The following is a 16,910-nucleotide window of genomic DNA, read 5'->3' as shown; positions in this document are numbered from 1 at the left end:
ATTACCCCTTCAAAATAAAAGCAGATTAACCCCTTCACTTTATCCTTATTTGTGGGATCTAGTTATGCACAGAATGGCTACATAACAACAGCCAGCCACTTCAAAGGAATTCAATGTTTGTGAAGTGCTGATAAGCTGTACAAGCCTCAGTCTGCCTTTCAAAATGCTCCAAAGAAATGATGGCAATTAAGAGGTTAAAGCTAACATCAGATTTAGAGGATTTTTAAAACTTAATTTATATTAAAGACAGAGAGCAAAGAAGAAAGTTTTTTTAAAAATAAAAAATACAAAGTTTAAACATAAATGTAATTGTATTTGCAGTAAAAGCAGTAATTTTTAGCTCCTCCCCCATGTCTACATCATTTGACATGAATGAGCTGAACCTGGTGCAGTATAAAAGAGCAGTGAAGGAGGAAATTAATAGTCTTTTACTGAGTGTTTTAGTACAAGAGGAGTTGTGCTGCATTTTCCTTGAAGGTAAAATTTGCTGGTGAGTTTCCTGCAAGAATGAGGTTTGCTTGTTTAGTCTTTCATTTGTTGTGATTTTTTTTCTCTCTCTTTGCAGTGATTTCTAGCAGATTCTGAGCTATGGGGGATGAGGAGATTGCAGCTCTGGTTGTGGATAATGGATCTGGGATGTGTAAGGCTGGGTTTGCAGGGGATGATGCTCCTCGAGCTGTGTTTCCCTCCATTGTGGGGAGGCCTCGACATCAGGTAATTTTAGCTTTTTTTTTCAAAAATATTTTGCTTTGAATGGCTAATTAAAAGGGGGTCTTTACATTTTGGTTTATGCTTCTGAGGTGTGAGTTCAAGGTCAAAAGTCTTCTGGACATAACTGGTCCCCCTTTCCTTTCTATGATCTGTGAAGGATTTGGATTCTATTATTAATTGAAATACCTGGACTAGAAAACATGAGTTCAATTCCCAACATGGTAAAGAATTTTTTTTTTTAAAAGGAACTAGCTAAATTGTTTTGTGAGCAATTGATTTTTACAGCAATGGTTGTCCTCCAGGAAAGAAACTCCCTTTTTATCTTTGTCTTTGTACAGCCTATGTTCAACTCCAGTTTTTTACCACATTGGTGACTCTTAATTGCTCTTTCAAATGACCTATCAAGCAACTCAATTGTGTAGAAAAATATCTGCAGCAGAGCCACTGGGGATGGACAATAAATGATGGCCTTGCCAATGCTCCTCACCTCCTGTTGGTGAGAAGGAGGGGAGTGCAATGTTAAATTGGGCTGTGTGGACTACAGTTGGGGTTGCTAGGAAACTGATCACTATGAGCTGCATCCTGCTGTCTATGGTTAACCCATGATTAGCTCTATAACTGGAGCAAAGCATCCAAGAGCAAGAGAAGTGGGATATTTCCTCTTTTGGCAATGGTTTTTTAAAAAAACTAAAATCTTAAAGCTGTTTCTATTTTGATGCAGTTTACAAATAACTGCATATTTAAAAAGTTAGCAATTTTGACAACCAGTATCTGCATTCATTTGCTTTTGATATTTTAATGAGATTAAAAACCTGGCTATAAAAGAAATATAGGTTTCCCTTTATTTTGGGATGGATATAAAGTGAACATTTCTATTGGTTGATTCAACATTTAAATTGTGAACTTTACTCCTGGTCAATAAATCAATCTTTATCAAGAGAGAAATTCTTAGCACCCACCTTTTTCTGTTCATTCTTATGTGCTTGAACGCATGAAGTCTGAAATGATGAAATTGTTAACCTATTCTTGAGCTGACAAGAGAGCTTACAAACTAACCTCCAGCAGCAGGGTAATGCAATGGCTGTTTGTAATGCAAATGCCTGAACCAGGAATCCCAGACAATGTGGATTCAATAAAATTTCTTGAATGTAAACTGCTATCAGTAAAAGTGACCCTGAAGCATTCTACCAATATTTTTTTTTAAAAATTAATAATCTAACTGGTTCAACAATGTCCTTTGCTAGGAAAGAAAATGCCATTCTGGGCTATGACTCAAGTCTCTCACTGGCTATTGCCCCCTGAAGTTGCTTGGCAAGCCATTCAGCTGTATTTAGAATGCCCACCATGTCTTTTCAGTGATTAGGCATAGCTACTAATGCCAACTTTACCAGAAACCCATCTGAGGAATGATGATGAAGGGGAAATCATGACTGACAAACTTATTTATATACTTTTTGAGGAGGTAATAAGCAGAATAGATAAAGGGGAACCAGTAGATGTAATATATTTGGATCTCCAAAAGGTGTTTGTTAAGGTACCCCACATAATGCTTCTTAATATAAGAGACTGTGGTGTTGGGTAGTATATTAGCATGGATAGAGGATTGGCTAACTATAACAGAAGACAGAGAAGGGATAAGGGGGGGCATTTTCAGGATGGCACCCTGATAAGGGGGGGCATTTTCAGGATGGCACCCTGTAACTAGTGGAGTGCCACAAGGATCAGTGCTGGGGCCACAATTATTTACAATATATATTAATGACTTGATGAGGGAAGTGAATGTACTATTGCCAAGTTTGCGGATGACCCAAATGGGTTGGAAGGTAAGTGGTGAGGATGACAGTCTACAGAGGAATGTGGACAAAAACTTGGCAGATGGAATATAATGTGGGAAAGTGTGATATGCAGTTTGGCAGGAAGAACAGAGGAGCTGAATACTATTTAAATGGAAAAAGGCTGCAGCACATGAATTTGGGGGTCTTTGTGCATGAATCATAAAAAGCTAACATACAATTCAGGTAATAGGAAAGGCAAATGGAATGTTGGCCTTTATCCAAAGAGAATGGAGTATAAAAATAGGGAAGTCTTGCTAAAACTAAACAAGGCACTAGTTAGACCTAGAATACTGTGAACAGTTGTGGTCCCCTTATCTAAGGAAAGATATACTGGTATTGGAGGCAGTCCAGAGAAGGGTCACTAGGTTGATCCCAGGTAAGGAGGGATTTTCTTATGAGAGGTTGAGACGGTTGGGCCTGTACTCATTGGAGTTTAGAAGAATGAGAGGTGACCTTATTGAAACATATATAAGATTCTTAGGGGGCTTGATAGGGTAGATGCTGAGAGGTTGTTTCTCCTTGTGGGCGAGTCTAGGACCAGAGGCATAATCTCAGTAAGGGGTCGCCCATTTAAGACAGATGAGGAATTTCTCCTCTGGGTAGTGGAATTGTTTACTGTAGAGGTTGGGTCATTAAGTATATTCAAGGGTGAGACTGTTTTTATTAATCAGTAACGGAATCGAGGGTCATGGAGAAAAGGCAGGAAAGTGGAGTTGAGGATTCAGATCAACCATGATCTCATTGAATGGCAGAGCAGACTCTTGGCAGAATGGTTGCCTTCTGCTACATCTTGTGGTCTTACAAATAAATTGTGGTTTAAGTGAGGAAAAATGTTAACCCTGAAATCATCTCTTTAGTTGGAGTGCAGCCCACCCTCCTGCCACATCCTTCAAATGGACAAATTGTGCCTTATGACAGAGCAAGAGTATCCAGTGGCATACCCACCTCTTATTCCTTCCTTGTCAAACATTGGAAGTAGTTTAGTGTATTTTTAATCCCAGTCCTGTGATTGGGGCTTCTGCAGTGAAATGATGGAGAAAGTCTATGTTGGAACATTCAAAACTAGCTTTGGGATTGGGAGATAGGGTGTTGCCTTGATTGGTAAAACTTGCTTGTGTGAAATGAGTAGTTAAATTCAAGCCCCCACTAAGATTTGAGCACATAATCTAATCACTTTAATGGAGTGCTGCTCCAACAAAGGTGTGGTTCTTTTAGGCAAACTAAGTCCTCATCTGTAGTTTTGGGTGTATTTAAGATCCCAAGGCACACTAAGAGGAGGAGCATTTTCCTGACGTTTGTTTTTATTTTTTCATGGATATGTCACTAGGCCAGCATTTGTTACTCATTTCTAATTTGCCTTGAAGGCGGTGAACTGCTGCTTTGAGCCACTGCAGGCCATCTGGTGCAAGGATACCTATAGTGATGTTGGTTCTTACCAACATATTTATCCTTAAAAGCATTGGTCATTCTTTCACTTATTATATCCCAATTCCATTAAACCTTTAGAAAGAGACTTGAATTTATCTAGTGCTTTTCATACCATATCTCAAGTCCTTTTACAGCCAATGAAGTACATTGAAATGTAGGAAACAGTCAATTTGTGCACAGCAAACTCTCAAAACAGTGTGATAATGACCAGAATCAATTTTTGATTGTGGGATAAATATTGACCAGAACACCAGGGATAATTCCCTTGGTTGTCTTTGCAATACTGTCATGGCATCTCTTACATTTGCCCAAGCAGGCAGATAGGGCATTGGTTTTATGTTTCATCAAAATAGCTCATCTCCAACAGTGCCACAAACACCACCAGTGTGTCAGCATTGTGGTTTTTTGGCCCAAGCCCCAAGTGGGACTTGAACCTAGAACCTTGTGACTCATGTTCTAAAATTGAACCATGGTTGAGTGGCTTTGCTCATTGACCTTTCTTTTTTCTAATTACAGGGTGTGATGGTGGGAATGGGTCAAAAAGACAGTTATGTTGGTGACGAAGCCCAGAGCAAGAGAGGGATTCTGACCCTGAAGTACCCAATTGAACATGGGATTGTCACCAACTGGGATGACATGGAAAAGATCTGGCATCACACTTTCTACAATGAGCTGCGCGTTGCCCCAGAAGAGCACCCTGTTCTCCTCACAGAGGCACCTCTGAACCCCAAAGCCAACCGGGAGAAGATGACCCAGATTATGTTCGAGACTTTCAACACACCAGCCATGTATGTCTCTATTCAAGCTGTTTTGTCCTTGTATGCCTCTGGCCGCACTACAGGCATTGTAATGGACTCTGGTGATGGTGTTACTCACACTGTGCCCATTTATGAGGGGTATGCCTTGCCCCATGCCATTCTGCGGCTAGACCTAGCTGGCAGGGACCTGACTGACTACTTGATAAAGATTCTGACTGAACGTGGGTACTCGTTCACTACCACAGCTGAGAGGGAGATTGTACGTGACCTCAAAGAGAAACTGTGCTATGTGGCTCTTGACTTTGAGACTGAGATGGCCATGGCTGCCACCTCTTCAACCCTAGAAAAAAGCTATGAGCTACCAGATGGTCAAGTCATCACCATTGGCAATGAGCGTTTCCGATGTCCGGAGGCACTCCTCCAACCTTCCTTCCTAGGAATGGAAACCACTGGGATCCATGAGACCACCTTCAACAGCATCATGAAATGTGACATAGACATCAGGAAGGATCTGTATGCTAATACTGTCTTATCTGGTGGATCCACCATGTACCCAGGCATTGCTGATCGAATGCAGAAGGAAATCACAGCCTTGGCTCCAAGCACAATGAAGATTAAGATCATTGCTCCACCTGAAAGGAAGTATTCGGTGTGGATTGGTGGCTCCATCTTGGCTTCTCTCTCCACCTTTCAGCAAATGTGGATCACCAAGCAGGAATATGATGAGTCAGGGCCCTCCATAGTTCATCGCAAGTGCTTCTGATCTAGGATTCTTCTGGAATGTGCAAGTGTCCAGGCCACTGTCTTAAGTAGAATATTGCCTTAATACACTTTTTAACTTGCCATTTTTTTTTTCTTGTTATGCTGTTAAAAGGTGACCAGATGTTCCAAGATATGGGAGTATCCTGTGTCTTGGCAGAAATCTTTTTTCCAAACTCTGCTTCTTTTGTCTATACCTTCCCCACCACCAACATTTAATAATTTTAAATGTCAATCAGGAATTCTTGCACAGGTTGTCACAAACCAAAACTCCTTCAGTATATGTTTGACCCCCAAGGATGAAGCATTTTTGCCATTACTTCATTCATCCTAATTTCAAGATGTGCCAACTGCTGTAGATATTTTTTTTTCTTAACTCTCACACCATGCTGATTTTCTTCCCCACACCACCCTCCCACTTCTCCTGAGGAGTGCTCATTGAGCCTCACTAAGAGGAAGAATACAATGTCTTTATCAGTAGATGAGTTCAATACACCTAGTCCATTTATACTGTTTTTTTTTTTACTCCACTATAAAGTGGTTCAAAATTACTGAAATGACATGAGGGCCTTGTGCCTGATGTCTGTTTGCCCTATGGAATTACTAGTTAACTATTCTAGGGATCTTGCAACTGCTTATTCTGTTGTGATGCACAGTTCTCTGATCAGTTGCACCAAGGCAATTGATCAGAAGATCCTAAAACAGTGAACGAGAAGCCAAGAACAAGGTGGGAGCTGATTCTTCCCATTCTGAGCTTTGAAGCTTGAACAGATGCTTTGAAGCTTCAAGGCCATGTGGAATACAAACCACTTTTTTTTGGATGTGGTGGCAGTATTGCTACTCTAATAGTGAGGAAAGGCCCACTTCAGAACAAACTTTCTTTAAGAACAACCTGCTGTAATGTTTTGAGTCTCACTGAGCTGGATCCAACATGGCCATGCATTCCAAGCCCTTAATTGCAGTGACACAAGTGACAATTTCCACCACTGGGTGTAACAGCTGTTGCACTTTTTTTTTCCTCCCCATATTTAAATATAAGAATTCATTTGAATTGGCCCAATAAGTTCACTTTGGCCTCCTATCTACATATCCTGAAACTTTGGCAAGACTTCACACCAGAAACTGAATCCTGCTTTACATCAACTGGCTATTGCTGTTTGTGGTCTAATAAATAGTGCTCCATCTGATTTTGTGCAAGTAATGCTGTACTAGGATAAAAGACAAAATTCCCTTTTGATCCTTCCCTAATGGGCAAATGATGTCTCAATAGCTTGGAGTGGGTGTGCCTATAGCTGAGTTTGTCCAACTGCAATCTGTATATGTCTGTGGAGTATAGAACTGTATATAAAGTAAATAAACATCAAATGAATGACTTATGCTTCTGATTTCTGCTTTTTCTCAGCACTGCACTTAGTTGTGGCAAGAAATGAATGTTATATCCAGTAATTGAGAATCCCATGTCATTGCCAAAGGGAAGTGCTCCTGTTATTTCTCATTCTCTATTATGACATGTGAATTATGACCAGTTTTTTTCCCCTCTCTCTGCCATACATGGTGATTGAGTTTGCTGGCACAGATCTTCACTTAGGCTGAGAAGGCTTGTGGTAGAATTTTTTTTGGTCTCCAAACCATGACTTATCTGACTTTTTACAAAGTTCAATTGTCAAGTGGTTTCTTTTTACTTAACTGAAAAACCTTTCAAAGTCAGGGTGCCTGTCATGCCCAATAAAATACACTTCAAGGCATTCAGTGGAGAAATGTAGCAGCCAAATTTATGTACAGTATTTTATAAATTCCATCAAATAACAATGAGACAAATGACCATATCATCTGGTGAAATAAATGTTACTTACAACCCTTGACCAACTCTCCTTATCTTCATCCAATAATACCATAGAATTTTTTTTAATATCCACTCCACATCTGGGGGGGCAAATGGCACCTCTTTTCCTTCATTGCCATAGGAACATGCCATTCAGCCCCTCAAGTCTGCTCTCTTAAGATTAGGACTGATCTGATTGTTGCCTTCATTCCACTTTTCCTGCCTGCACTACCCTCTTTTCCCCAACCCCCACACCATAACCCTTGACTCCCCTATTGATCAAAAATCTAACTCTGCCTTGAATATAGTCAATGACCCTGCCTCCAGTGCTCTCTGGGGAAGAGAATTTATAACAACCCTCAAGGGGGGAAAAAATCCCCAACCTCTGTATTTAAAAAGGAGAGCTTTTATTTTGAAATTGTGCTTCCCTAGTTCTGGATTCTAACCTAGATTATGTGGTCACCTTTCTGGGTTGTATCTTGAATCCATGACCTTTTAATTCAGATGTAGGAGTTTACCACTGAGTCAAAGTTGGTACCAAACGAAGTCATTTTCCATATTGAAGCTTGCAACTGCATTTGCCACAATTCTCCTTCACTTTGTTTATTTCCACGGCAACTGAGAAAGCAAAACCGTTGGAAGTGCTCCAGATTGGACTTGCTGTGTATGGAGCTTGTGCATAGTGTTTGGGGAAGGGAAATCAAGAAACTAAACTTCAGATGAGAATTGATATAGAAAGGTGATGTGTAGACCAGATTGTCAAAGTAGATGGTAGTGGTAGAGATGGTATCAAAATTCAAGAGGGAGCTGAATATTTGAAAAAAGATATGACTAAAGCATGTAGATGTGGACAAATGCTAAAATTGCAAGTACCGCATGTTCTGATTTGTGTTTCCACATGGGGCATTGATTTTGGCTACATATGTGAAAATCTACCCTGTATTGTTCGTTCCCTTCTTGTAGTAGCAGGCCACCTGGGTTAATCAAAAATTTCATTGAATAACTTCCATGTTCAGGTTGTGAGGGTGGGGATGCAGATTGAAGTAATCACACCACTCATACCATCCAATGACCATCTCCAACAAGAGAGAATCTAACCACCTCCCTTTGAAACTCAATGGCATTACATTGCTGAATCCCTCAATATTAGCATTCTGGGGGGCGGTGAGGGAATGGGGGTGGTTTAGCTGCATAAATACTGTGGCTACAAGAGCATATTTAATATGGGTATTCTGAAGTGAGTAATTCACCTCCTGACTCCTTTCCATCATCTACAGGCACAAGTCAGGGGTGGAATGGAATACTCTCCATTTACCTGGATGAGTGCAGCTTGAACAACACTAAAGAAGCTCGCCATCATTCAAAACAAAGCAGTCTGCTTTTACAACCACCCACATTCTTCACTTCTTGCACCAGTGGCGCACCCTAGCTGCAGTGTGCACAACCTACAAGGAACATAGAGCAAATTAAGTCTTCTTCAATGGCACCTTCCAAGTCTATGACCTCAGCCAGCTAACAAGGGCAACAGACACAAGTTACTGCAAGCTCCCCAAGTCACACACCATCCTGACTTGGAAATGTATCACTGTTTCTTCATCGTCACTGGGCCAAAATCCTGGAACTACCTACCTAACAGCACAGCACAGTGTACCACACAAACTGCAGCAGTTCAAGAAGGTGGCTCACCGCCACCTTCTAAAGAGCAATTAGGGATGAACAATAAAAATGCTGGGATGCTCACATCCCATGAATGAATGAAAAAAAAGAAGTGCTGAGGAGGGGCGGTGAGAGAGTAGAGCAAGTTCCCCCAAGAGTGGGCACTAGCCTATGTTTTCAGCATAAGTGCACCCCCCCTTTATCCAACAAACACTCAAAAGTCAGAAGGCAGACAATGCTGAAATATAGCTTCTGCTGATTCTGTTTTAACTGGCAGAAGCACAATGTGGGAAATGTTGGAGCCTGTTTCCCATCTCATTGTTCATTTCCTTTGTTGTGATGAGCGAATACAAGGGCAGAAGATGTGAGCAGGCTACTCATCTTATGCTGAGTAATCGGGCCTGGCAGGACCTTGGTTCTGGCAAGCTGTCTCTTCAGTGTAAATTAAATCACATTGGGAATCAGTCAGCACTTTCTGATGACAAGGCTCCAGGTACGGATCAATAGTCTGCTCACCATCTGTTCCTTGGTAATTCAACCCACAGAGGCTATTTTCAGCATTGCAGTACAAGTAATTTGTTTGATGATTTCTGCTTTCATTTTGTCCTTGCATTTTACTGCAGTACAAAGTCATTCTGAGGTCCTTTGAAAATCAAACAAAACTAATGTGTTTCTATTTTGTAATTTCTTCTCTCCTGCTGACAATAGAAATCCAATAGATTAATTGATTGACTGCACATCTTCTCCTAAGGCAAAGGTGGATGCCAAGTAACTTATTAATTAGGATTTTTTTTTTTTTTTTTTGTTCCCATGGATAATCTATTTGGCCTTGAAATCTACTAATTTTTACATTTGTTCTTAGGATTTGGGTGACACTGACATTTATTGCCCATCTCTTGTGACTGAGTGCCGTGTGTAGGCCAGACCTGGTGGAAGTGACAGGTTCCATTCCCTAAAGGATATCAGTGAATCAGGTGGGTTTTGAGGATAATTAGGCAATATCTTGCCATACTCTGTGGAAGGGATGTCCAAGGTTTCTTGAGGCCTATGTCAAGTAAAGCTTGACATATCTTGACAACACATTTTATTTGTCCTTCGCCAGTTAGGGTAGTGTCCCGGAGCTAAGATCTCACTCTATGTTTTTATAAAATATATAAATATCAGCATGATTAATCCATAAAATCTTTAAAACTGGACAAAGACTTTACAAAAGGAATTTCTGGCCTTCAGAACAGCAGCAACCTCTAAAGAGGTGCGAATGCCCCCCTGTGACTGGAGAGATCAAATCCCTAGGAATTGTACAAAGGCCCTTTACATTTCTGAGGCTAGGCTCTGGCCAATGGAGACAATCAGTCTGCGAGGGCAAAAGGGCCCGGAAACCTCTGTTGATCTTAGTAATGGTTGAAATGTTAACCATTTCAATGATCCAGACAGGGAATATACATCCTTTGTCCAAACCAAGGTGGAGAAGTGGGAGTCCTGTCACATGACACCAACCTCCACCCCCCCCTCCTCCGCGCACCCCCACCCCGGCTGCTAGAACCAGTTATCCTGCCCTGTGGAGCTGCAAAAGGCAGATTGCCATTTTACCATCTAGCAGGCAGCAACAGAACCGGAGTTCTGTTCCAGGCCTGGCCCCCAACTACACTGTTTCTGCTGAAACTTCTGAACTCCTGTACCAGCGCCTACAAGACTAAATCATTTCTAAGTGCTTATTCCATTGTGAAAGTCATCTCTACTGGAAAAGTGGAGTGTCAGTGTCTGTCTTCAGCCTTCTGACTCTGTGAAAGAATACACCACCGGACTTCGTTTCACATGAGTCCAGAGTTCAGAATCAATGATTCTTATTTTGTCTGTGGTCTTTGCCCTGTATCTCTTTCTGTTCTCTATCCCACCTTTATTGTACAAATGAAAAAGAGGCCACGTTGTGACCCTCCTCGCAGAATTGAGTGTGCGCAAATAAATTAACCCTTTCAGTTCATCCTATCTCGAGTTTGCTGTGGGTTATTAATAGAGAATTAGATCATAAAAAAACTGAGGGGTTTGGAAAATATGCTGTTATGACCACAGCCAGTGTTAATTGCTGTGCAAACCAAATCTGCAAGGGAAACTTGGCTTACAGGCCGTACCCTTTTTTTTGTATTCTGAAAATGAGAAGATCTCAGAAGTAAAAGGTCCAGTAACATTTTTGGGATTTTAAAAGTTAAAAGTAAAAGTTTTATTAACAAGAATAAAAGAAAGCTTAAGCACACAAGATTACAGTTACACAATTAACATTAGTCTTGCAAAAAATTTCCCAAAAACTCTGTACTTGGTCAAGCCCACAAGTAAACACCTTTCAGGCAACACTCCCTTATAGATAAAAACAAAAAAACATACCTTGTCAGCCTTTCCACCCCACCCCCACTAGAGCTGTACCTTGAGTATCCTGCCATCCATTCTTAATTAGCACTTTTCTTAGATAATATCACCACCTTCAACACCTCTTTGATCCTTTTGTCTGTGACATCTTTTGATTATCTGCTCCTATCACTGCTTGCTTGTCCCTACAACCACCCCACCCTCAACTTCTCTCCCCCCGCCCCCCCACCTTAAACCAGCTTATATTTCACCCCTCTCCTAACTACACTCAGTTCTGTTGAAGGGTCATGTGGACTCGAAACGTCGACTCTTTTCTTCTCCACCGATGCTGCCAGACCTGCTGAGTTTTTCCAGGTAATTCTGTTTTTGTTTTGGACTCCCTTATAGATGCCTGCTATGAAATCTAGTAATATTACAGAAGGCAAACTGCTGTAGCTTCAATAAAGGCATACCAGATGACCTCTACCCTCTTCCACTCTGCAGTGGAATCCACTTCAGGGTAAAACTGCTGTTGCGGCCCAAGACTTTTCTGGCTTGACTAGATGATTGTTTCAACCTACATCCTCTCCCAGCCCAGAGCTCCAGTTGTAGCTCAACAGCTCCAGCCAACTCTCCTCAGTAAGTATAAAGTCCCTCGTATCTCTGGTTCCATTGTTCTCACACCTCTTTGAAACTCAAATCCAAATATAAAATCTTTTATGTCTCTATCTTGTCTTTGCTTTCGGGTCAATAGTATCCCCACTACCTATGGAACTCCTGCAAGATGTAAACATGTTTCTTTGTACCTCTGACTCCCCTTTGATATTCAAACAAACTTTCAACTTATCTAATAATGCAAATGTTAGATCTAACCTATTTACTTGTGCCTCAAAATTAATACCTCTATTCTTTTCATGTTTTAAACCCCTCCAGAAAACCTGACTCCTATCAATCTCTTGCCCAGCTTAATTAAATCACACACTCACATGCATACAGATGCCCAGATGTTTTGTAAGAGTAATGTTAATTGTGTAACTGCAATCTTGTGTGCTTAAGTTTTCTTTTATTCTTGTTAATAAAACTTTTACTTTTAACTTTTAAAATCCCAAAAGTGTTAGTGGACCTTTTACTGCTGAGATCGGTATGTCTTCTTCTTTACAGAATAACACAATATTCCCCAACATGTTAAAAAAAAATCCATTCTGACAACACTATCACATAAAATCAAAAGTACTTTTCTGTTTATGGACCAGTGGTGAGAGAAGAAATCAGGGTTGTTTAAATTAATGCCCCCCACCCCGTTCATAACAGTAGGCTAATGTAGTATTTATGGTACCTGACCGGCAGCCCAGACAGTTGGGGCTTTAATTCTCACTGTGACAGATTGTAAAGTGAATTATCCGGGGAAGTAAAATTATCACTGACATTGGTGGATTTTTATAAAAACCCAACATGTCCACTAATGTCCGATATGCAAGGAACTCTGTTAACCCCTACCTCATCCGTATGTGAGTGTATTCCCATAGCTATCCAATCATGGAGCATCTGTGAAGCTAGAATTCTTCTCTGTTAGAATAATTAACTCATATCACCAGAGAATGGATGACTGACTTGTACATCAGCATTTATTGTTACTCCATATGAAAGATGTGTGTAAACAATTGCTTTGGATCACGGTTAGAAGGCACATGGCCACCTTCTCAATTGACAATAAATGTAACCTTGCCAGATCCAAGTTAAATAAAAAGGTCCCTTTGACATTTCCAAAGTCATTCCCAGATGGAAAAAAGGTTTGCTCAGTTTTTTTTTTAATTTCATTTTTAAAAATTATTTCACACGATGTGGGCGTCACTGGCTAGGCCAGCATTTATTGCCCATCCCTAATTGCCCTTGAGAAGGTGGTGGTGAGCTCCCTTCTTGAACCGCTGCAGTCCCTGTGGTGTAGGTGCACCCACAGTGCTGTTAGGGAGAGAGTTCCAGGATTTTGACCCAGTGACAGTGAAGGAATGGCGATATATTTCCAAGTCAGGATGGTGTGCAGCTTGGAGGGGAACTCCCCATGCATCTGCTGCCCTTTCCTCCTGGTTGGTAGTGGTCACAGGTTTGGAAGGTGCTGTCAAAGGAGCCTTGGAGCAGTGCACCTTATAGATGGTACACACTTCTGTCACTGTGCATCTGTGAGGGGCGGGGAGTGAATGTTGATGGTCCTGAATGGGGTGTGAATCAATGGGCTGCTTTGTCCTGGATGGATACCATCAAACATTAGGTCACCTCTGCCTGTATTTATCCTAACCCTAAACTGCTCTCTTCTTTTTTCCCCACTTACTCCAATGCAGTTTTCTCCCCTCATTGCACCTTGAGGTGCTGAGTCACACTGGGCTAGAAGTCCCTCGTGTCTCAGTCAAGTAGTAAAAGCATGTTAGAAAATTTTCAGGCGGCTTGAGAAGGAACATGACAATGAAACCAAGTCCCTTTTCTTCATCCATAATGCCCACATAGCCTTTTCCAGCAAGAATCACTAAATGATGCCTCGGTGTTGAAATGATCCTTTAACCGGAGACCAACTGTAGCAGCCCACTGCCCCCCTGAGCAACTATCTCTACTAAAAGTGCTTTGCCAGTAGTCTATTCCACATCCCCTCAAATTCTATTGACTCCATGACTTCAAATCCTGTTTGAGTTTTGTTAAGTTTTAGACTGACGTCCAGTATTCTCTGAGTTGAATTAGTGGTAGGCTGCAGTTAACTCCAATCTACTATTGTATATCGTACCGCAACATGATGGTTGTCCTTAGCCCAACCATCTTCAGCTGCTTCAGCAACAACCTTCCTTCCATCATAAGGTCAGAAGTGGGGATGTTCACTGATGATTGCACAATGTTCAGCACCATTCACGACTCCTCAGATACTGAAGCAGTCCATGTCCAAATGCAGCAAGACCTGGACAACATCCAGGCTTGGCTTGGGCTGACAAGTGGCAAGTAACATTCGCGCCACACAAGTGCCAGGCAATGACCATCTCCAACAAGAGGGGGTCCACCATCACCCCTTGATGTTCAATGGCATTACCGTCACTGAACACCCCACTATCAACATCCTGGGGGTTACCGTTGACCAGAAACTGAATTGGACTAGCCATATAAATACTGTGGCTACAAGAGCAGGTCAGAGGCTAGGAATCCTGCAATGAGTAACTCACCTCCTGACTCTCCAAAGCCTGTCCACTGTCTACACGGCACAAGTCCGGAGTGTGATGGAACACTCCCTACTTGCCTGGATGAGTGCAGCTCCCACAACATTCAAGAAGTTTGACACCATCCAGGACAAAGCAGCCCGCTTGATTGGCACCACATCCACATTCACTCCCTCCACCACCGATGTACAGTAGCAGCAGTGTGTACCATGTACAAGATGCACTGCAGGAATTCCCAAGGCTCCTTTAACAGCACCTTCCAAACCCACGACCACAACCACCTAGAAGGACATGGGCAGCAGATAGATGGGAATACCACCAGCTGGAAGTTTCTCTCCAAGTCACTCACCATCCTTACTTGGAAATATATCACAGTTCCATCACTTTCGCTGGGTCAAAATCCTGGAACTCCCTTCCTAACAGCACTGTGGGTGTGCCTACACCACATGGAGTGCAGCAGTTCAAGAAGGAAGCTCACCACCACCTTCTCAAGGACAACTATGGACGGGCAATAAATGCTGACCCAGCCAGTGAAGTCCACATCCTGTGAATTCATTTTTAAAAAGGGTTGGGGTGGGGAGGGAGTGCGTTCAGGAGAAGGTCAGATAGTTTGAACCAGCCTCTAAATTGGTAGCAGTCGATGCATCATTAAATTGAGGGCTTCCCTCATTTTCTTAGTTTAGTTTAATTGGTTGCTCAAAAAGAGTAAATCGAGGACTGAACTGCAAAATCCCATGGTGACACTATCACAATTTTCATTGGCATCTGGTATGTCATCAGTAAATTTAGGCAAAGAGTGACCTGTATCTTTGTTAAAAAAAACATTGTCCACAACAAAAAAAGATTGCAAACTCTAATGAACCTAAACCTTATGTCTGAAATGGGTTGATAAAATAACGAAAGACTGTCCATGCCTATTAAAAGCTGTAATGAAATGCTGCATGGTGCCCCCTATTGGGTAGAAACAGAGCAACAAGGGGGGCAATTCAGCCCCAAGAGCCTATTTCAGTACAGTTGAGGTACAAATCAACCATGATCTGATTGGCTAGAGGGGCTGAATGGTCTATACTTCTGTTCCTAATTTCCTAAGAATTTAGAAAGATGTAAGAGGTTTCCGTAAGTGTAGCAAAGTGGTTTTTCTCATTTCTTGGGAAGCATAATAATATTTTCTTGCACACTGCAGCTGCTTAAATAAATGTTTAATTTTCTCACTATCCTGAACAAGTAAACTGGTTGCATCAAAGTACAACCACAGGCTCAAACACACTTCTTGTGAGATGGAGAAAAAAAATGCCCACTGAAACACTTAACTAAAAGCTATTTAATGGTTCAAGAAATCTGATGTATTTTCTCAGTGCTTTGCCTGTAGCTATACAACTTTTGAAGTTGGGTCACAGAATATTCTAGACAGAGCTGGCAAATCAATTGTTCTCAAATTCTCTGTACAAACAAAAAGTACAGTTGCTGAATTCACTCACATATCTTCCCCACAATCCCCTGCCCAATCTCAAAAACAATATTGGGTTTGATGTGAAAATTCTATCAAATTGCATCTTCCAAAATGTTTTCAAATTATTCTGAAAATCAAAAAACTCACAAATACTGTTGCATGATGAGGAATGATGCTTTGACCTCTGTAAAAATAATTATTCATTACTTTCAAATTCTCAATATTAATAAAAAGTATAGGTATTGCGAGCATCCTCACTGTTTGTGTAAGGCTTTCTCTCTCGATCTTTGAAGTAAAAACTAAACACGTAATAGCTTCAAAATAAAATTTTATTTGATTTAATATCAGCTGTGGCTCAATTGGTAGTGCTCTTGCCTCTGAACCATAAGGTTCTGGGTTAAAGTCCCCATCTGTTTTTGAGCATAAAAATCAAAGTTATCCAGAGCAATACTGAGGGAGTGCTACATTCTTAGTGGTGCCATCTTCTGGAGGAGATGTTAAACAAAGTCATCGTCTGCCTATTTGGGTGGATGTAAAAGATCCCATGACACTATTTTGGAGATGAGCAGGGGAGTTATATGAACATATGAACATACAAAATAGGAGCAAAAGTAGGCCATTTGGCTCCTCAAGCTTGCTCTGCCATTCAATAAGATCATGGCTGATCTTTTTGTGTTTCAAATTCCACATTCTCATTTACCTCTGATAACCTTGGATTCCTTTTCCTAACACGAATCTATCCACCTCTGCCTTAAAAATATTCAATGATCCTGCTTCCACCGCCTTCTGAGGCAGAGTTCCAAAGTCACACAACCCACAGAGAAAAAGAATTCTCGTCTTGATGCTAAGAGGGTGATCCCTAATTTGAGAACAGTGCTCCCTAGTTCTGGACTCACCCACAAGAGGAAACACCCTTTCGACGTCCACCTTGTCAAGGCCATTCAGGATCTTATATACTTC

The 16,910-nt window shown here is 41.3% G+C and overlaps 1 protein-coding gene across 2 annotated transcripts in view; it reads left to right on the top strand.

Annotated features, from left to right (window-relative positions):
- The window catches only part of LOC144679914 (actin, cytoplasmic type 5-like), a 52,515-nt gene extending 45,653 nt beyond the window's left edge, over window positions 1-6,862 (top strand). Inside the window, exons 1-3 of one of the 2 annotated variants that reach the window (XM_078540875.1) lie at window positions 389-477; window positions 566-714; window positions 4,491-6,862. In XM_078540875.1, the coding sequence (XP_078397001.1) occupies window positions 589-714; window positions 4,491-5,495 (1,131 nt within the window). In that variant the 5' untranslated portion in view covers window positions 389-477; window positions 566-588 and the 3' untranslated portion in view covers window positions 5,496-6,862. Of the gene's footprint in view, window positions 1-388; window positions 478-565; window positions 715-4,490 lie in introns of those variants that run through there. The other variant, XM_078540876.1, reaches the window with a different exon arrangement.
- The last annotated feature ends 10,048 nt before the right edge of the window (window positions 6,863-16,910 follow it).

This window comes from Cetorhinus maximus, chromosome 4 (assembly GCF_964194155.1).
Source record: "Cetorhinus maximus chromosome 4, sCetMax3.hap1.1, whole genome shotgun sequence".
Taxonomy (NCBI): domain Eukaryota; kingdom Metazoa; phylum Chordata; class Chondrichthyes; order Lamniformes; family Cetorhinidae; genus Cetorhinus; species Cetorhinus maximus.
The sequence above is the reverse complement of the archived record's forward strand: the minus strand, read 5'-3'. Positions and strand labels throughout refer to the sequence as shown.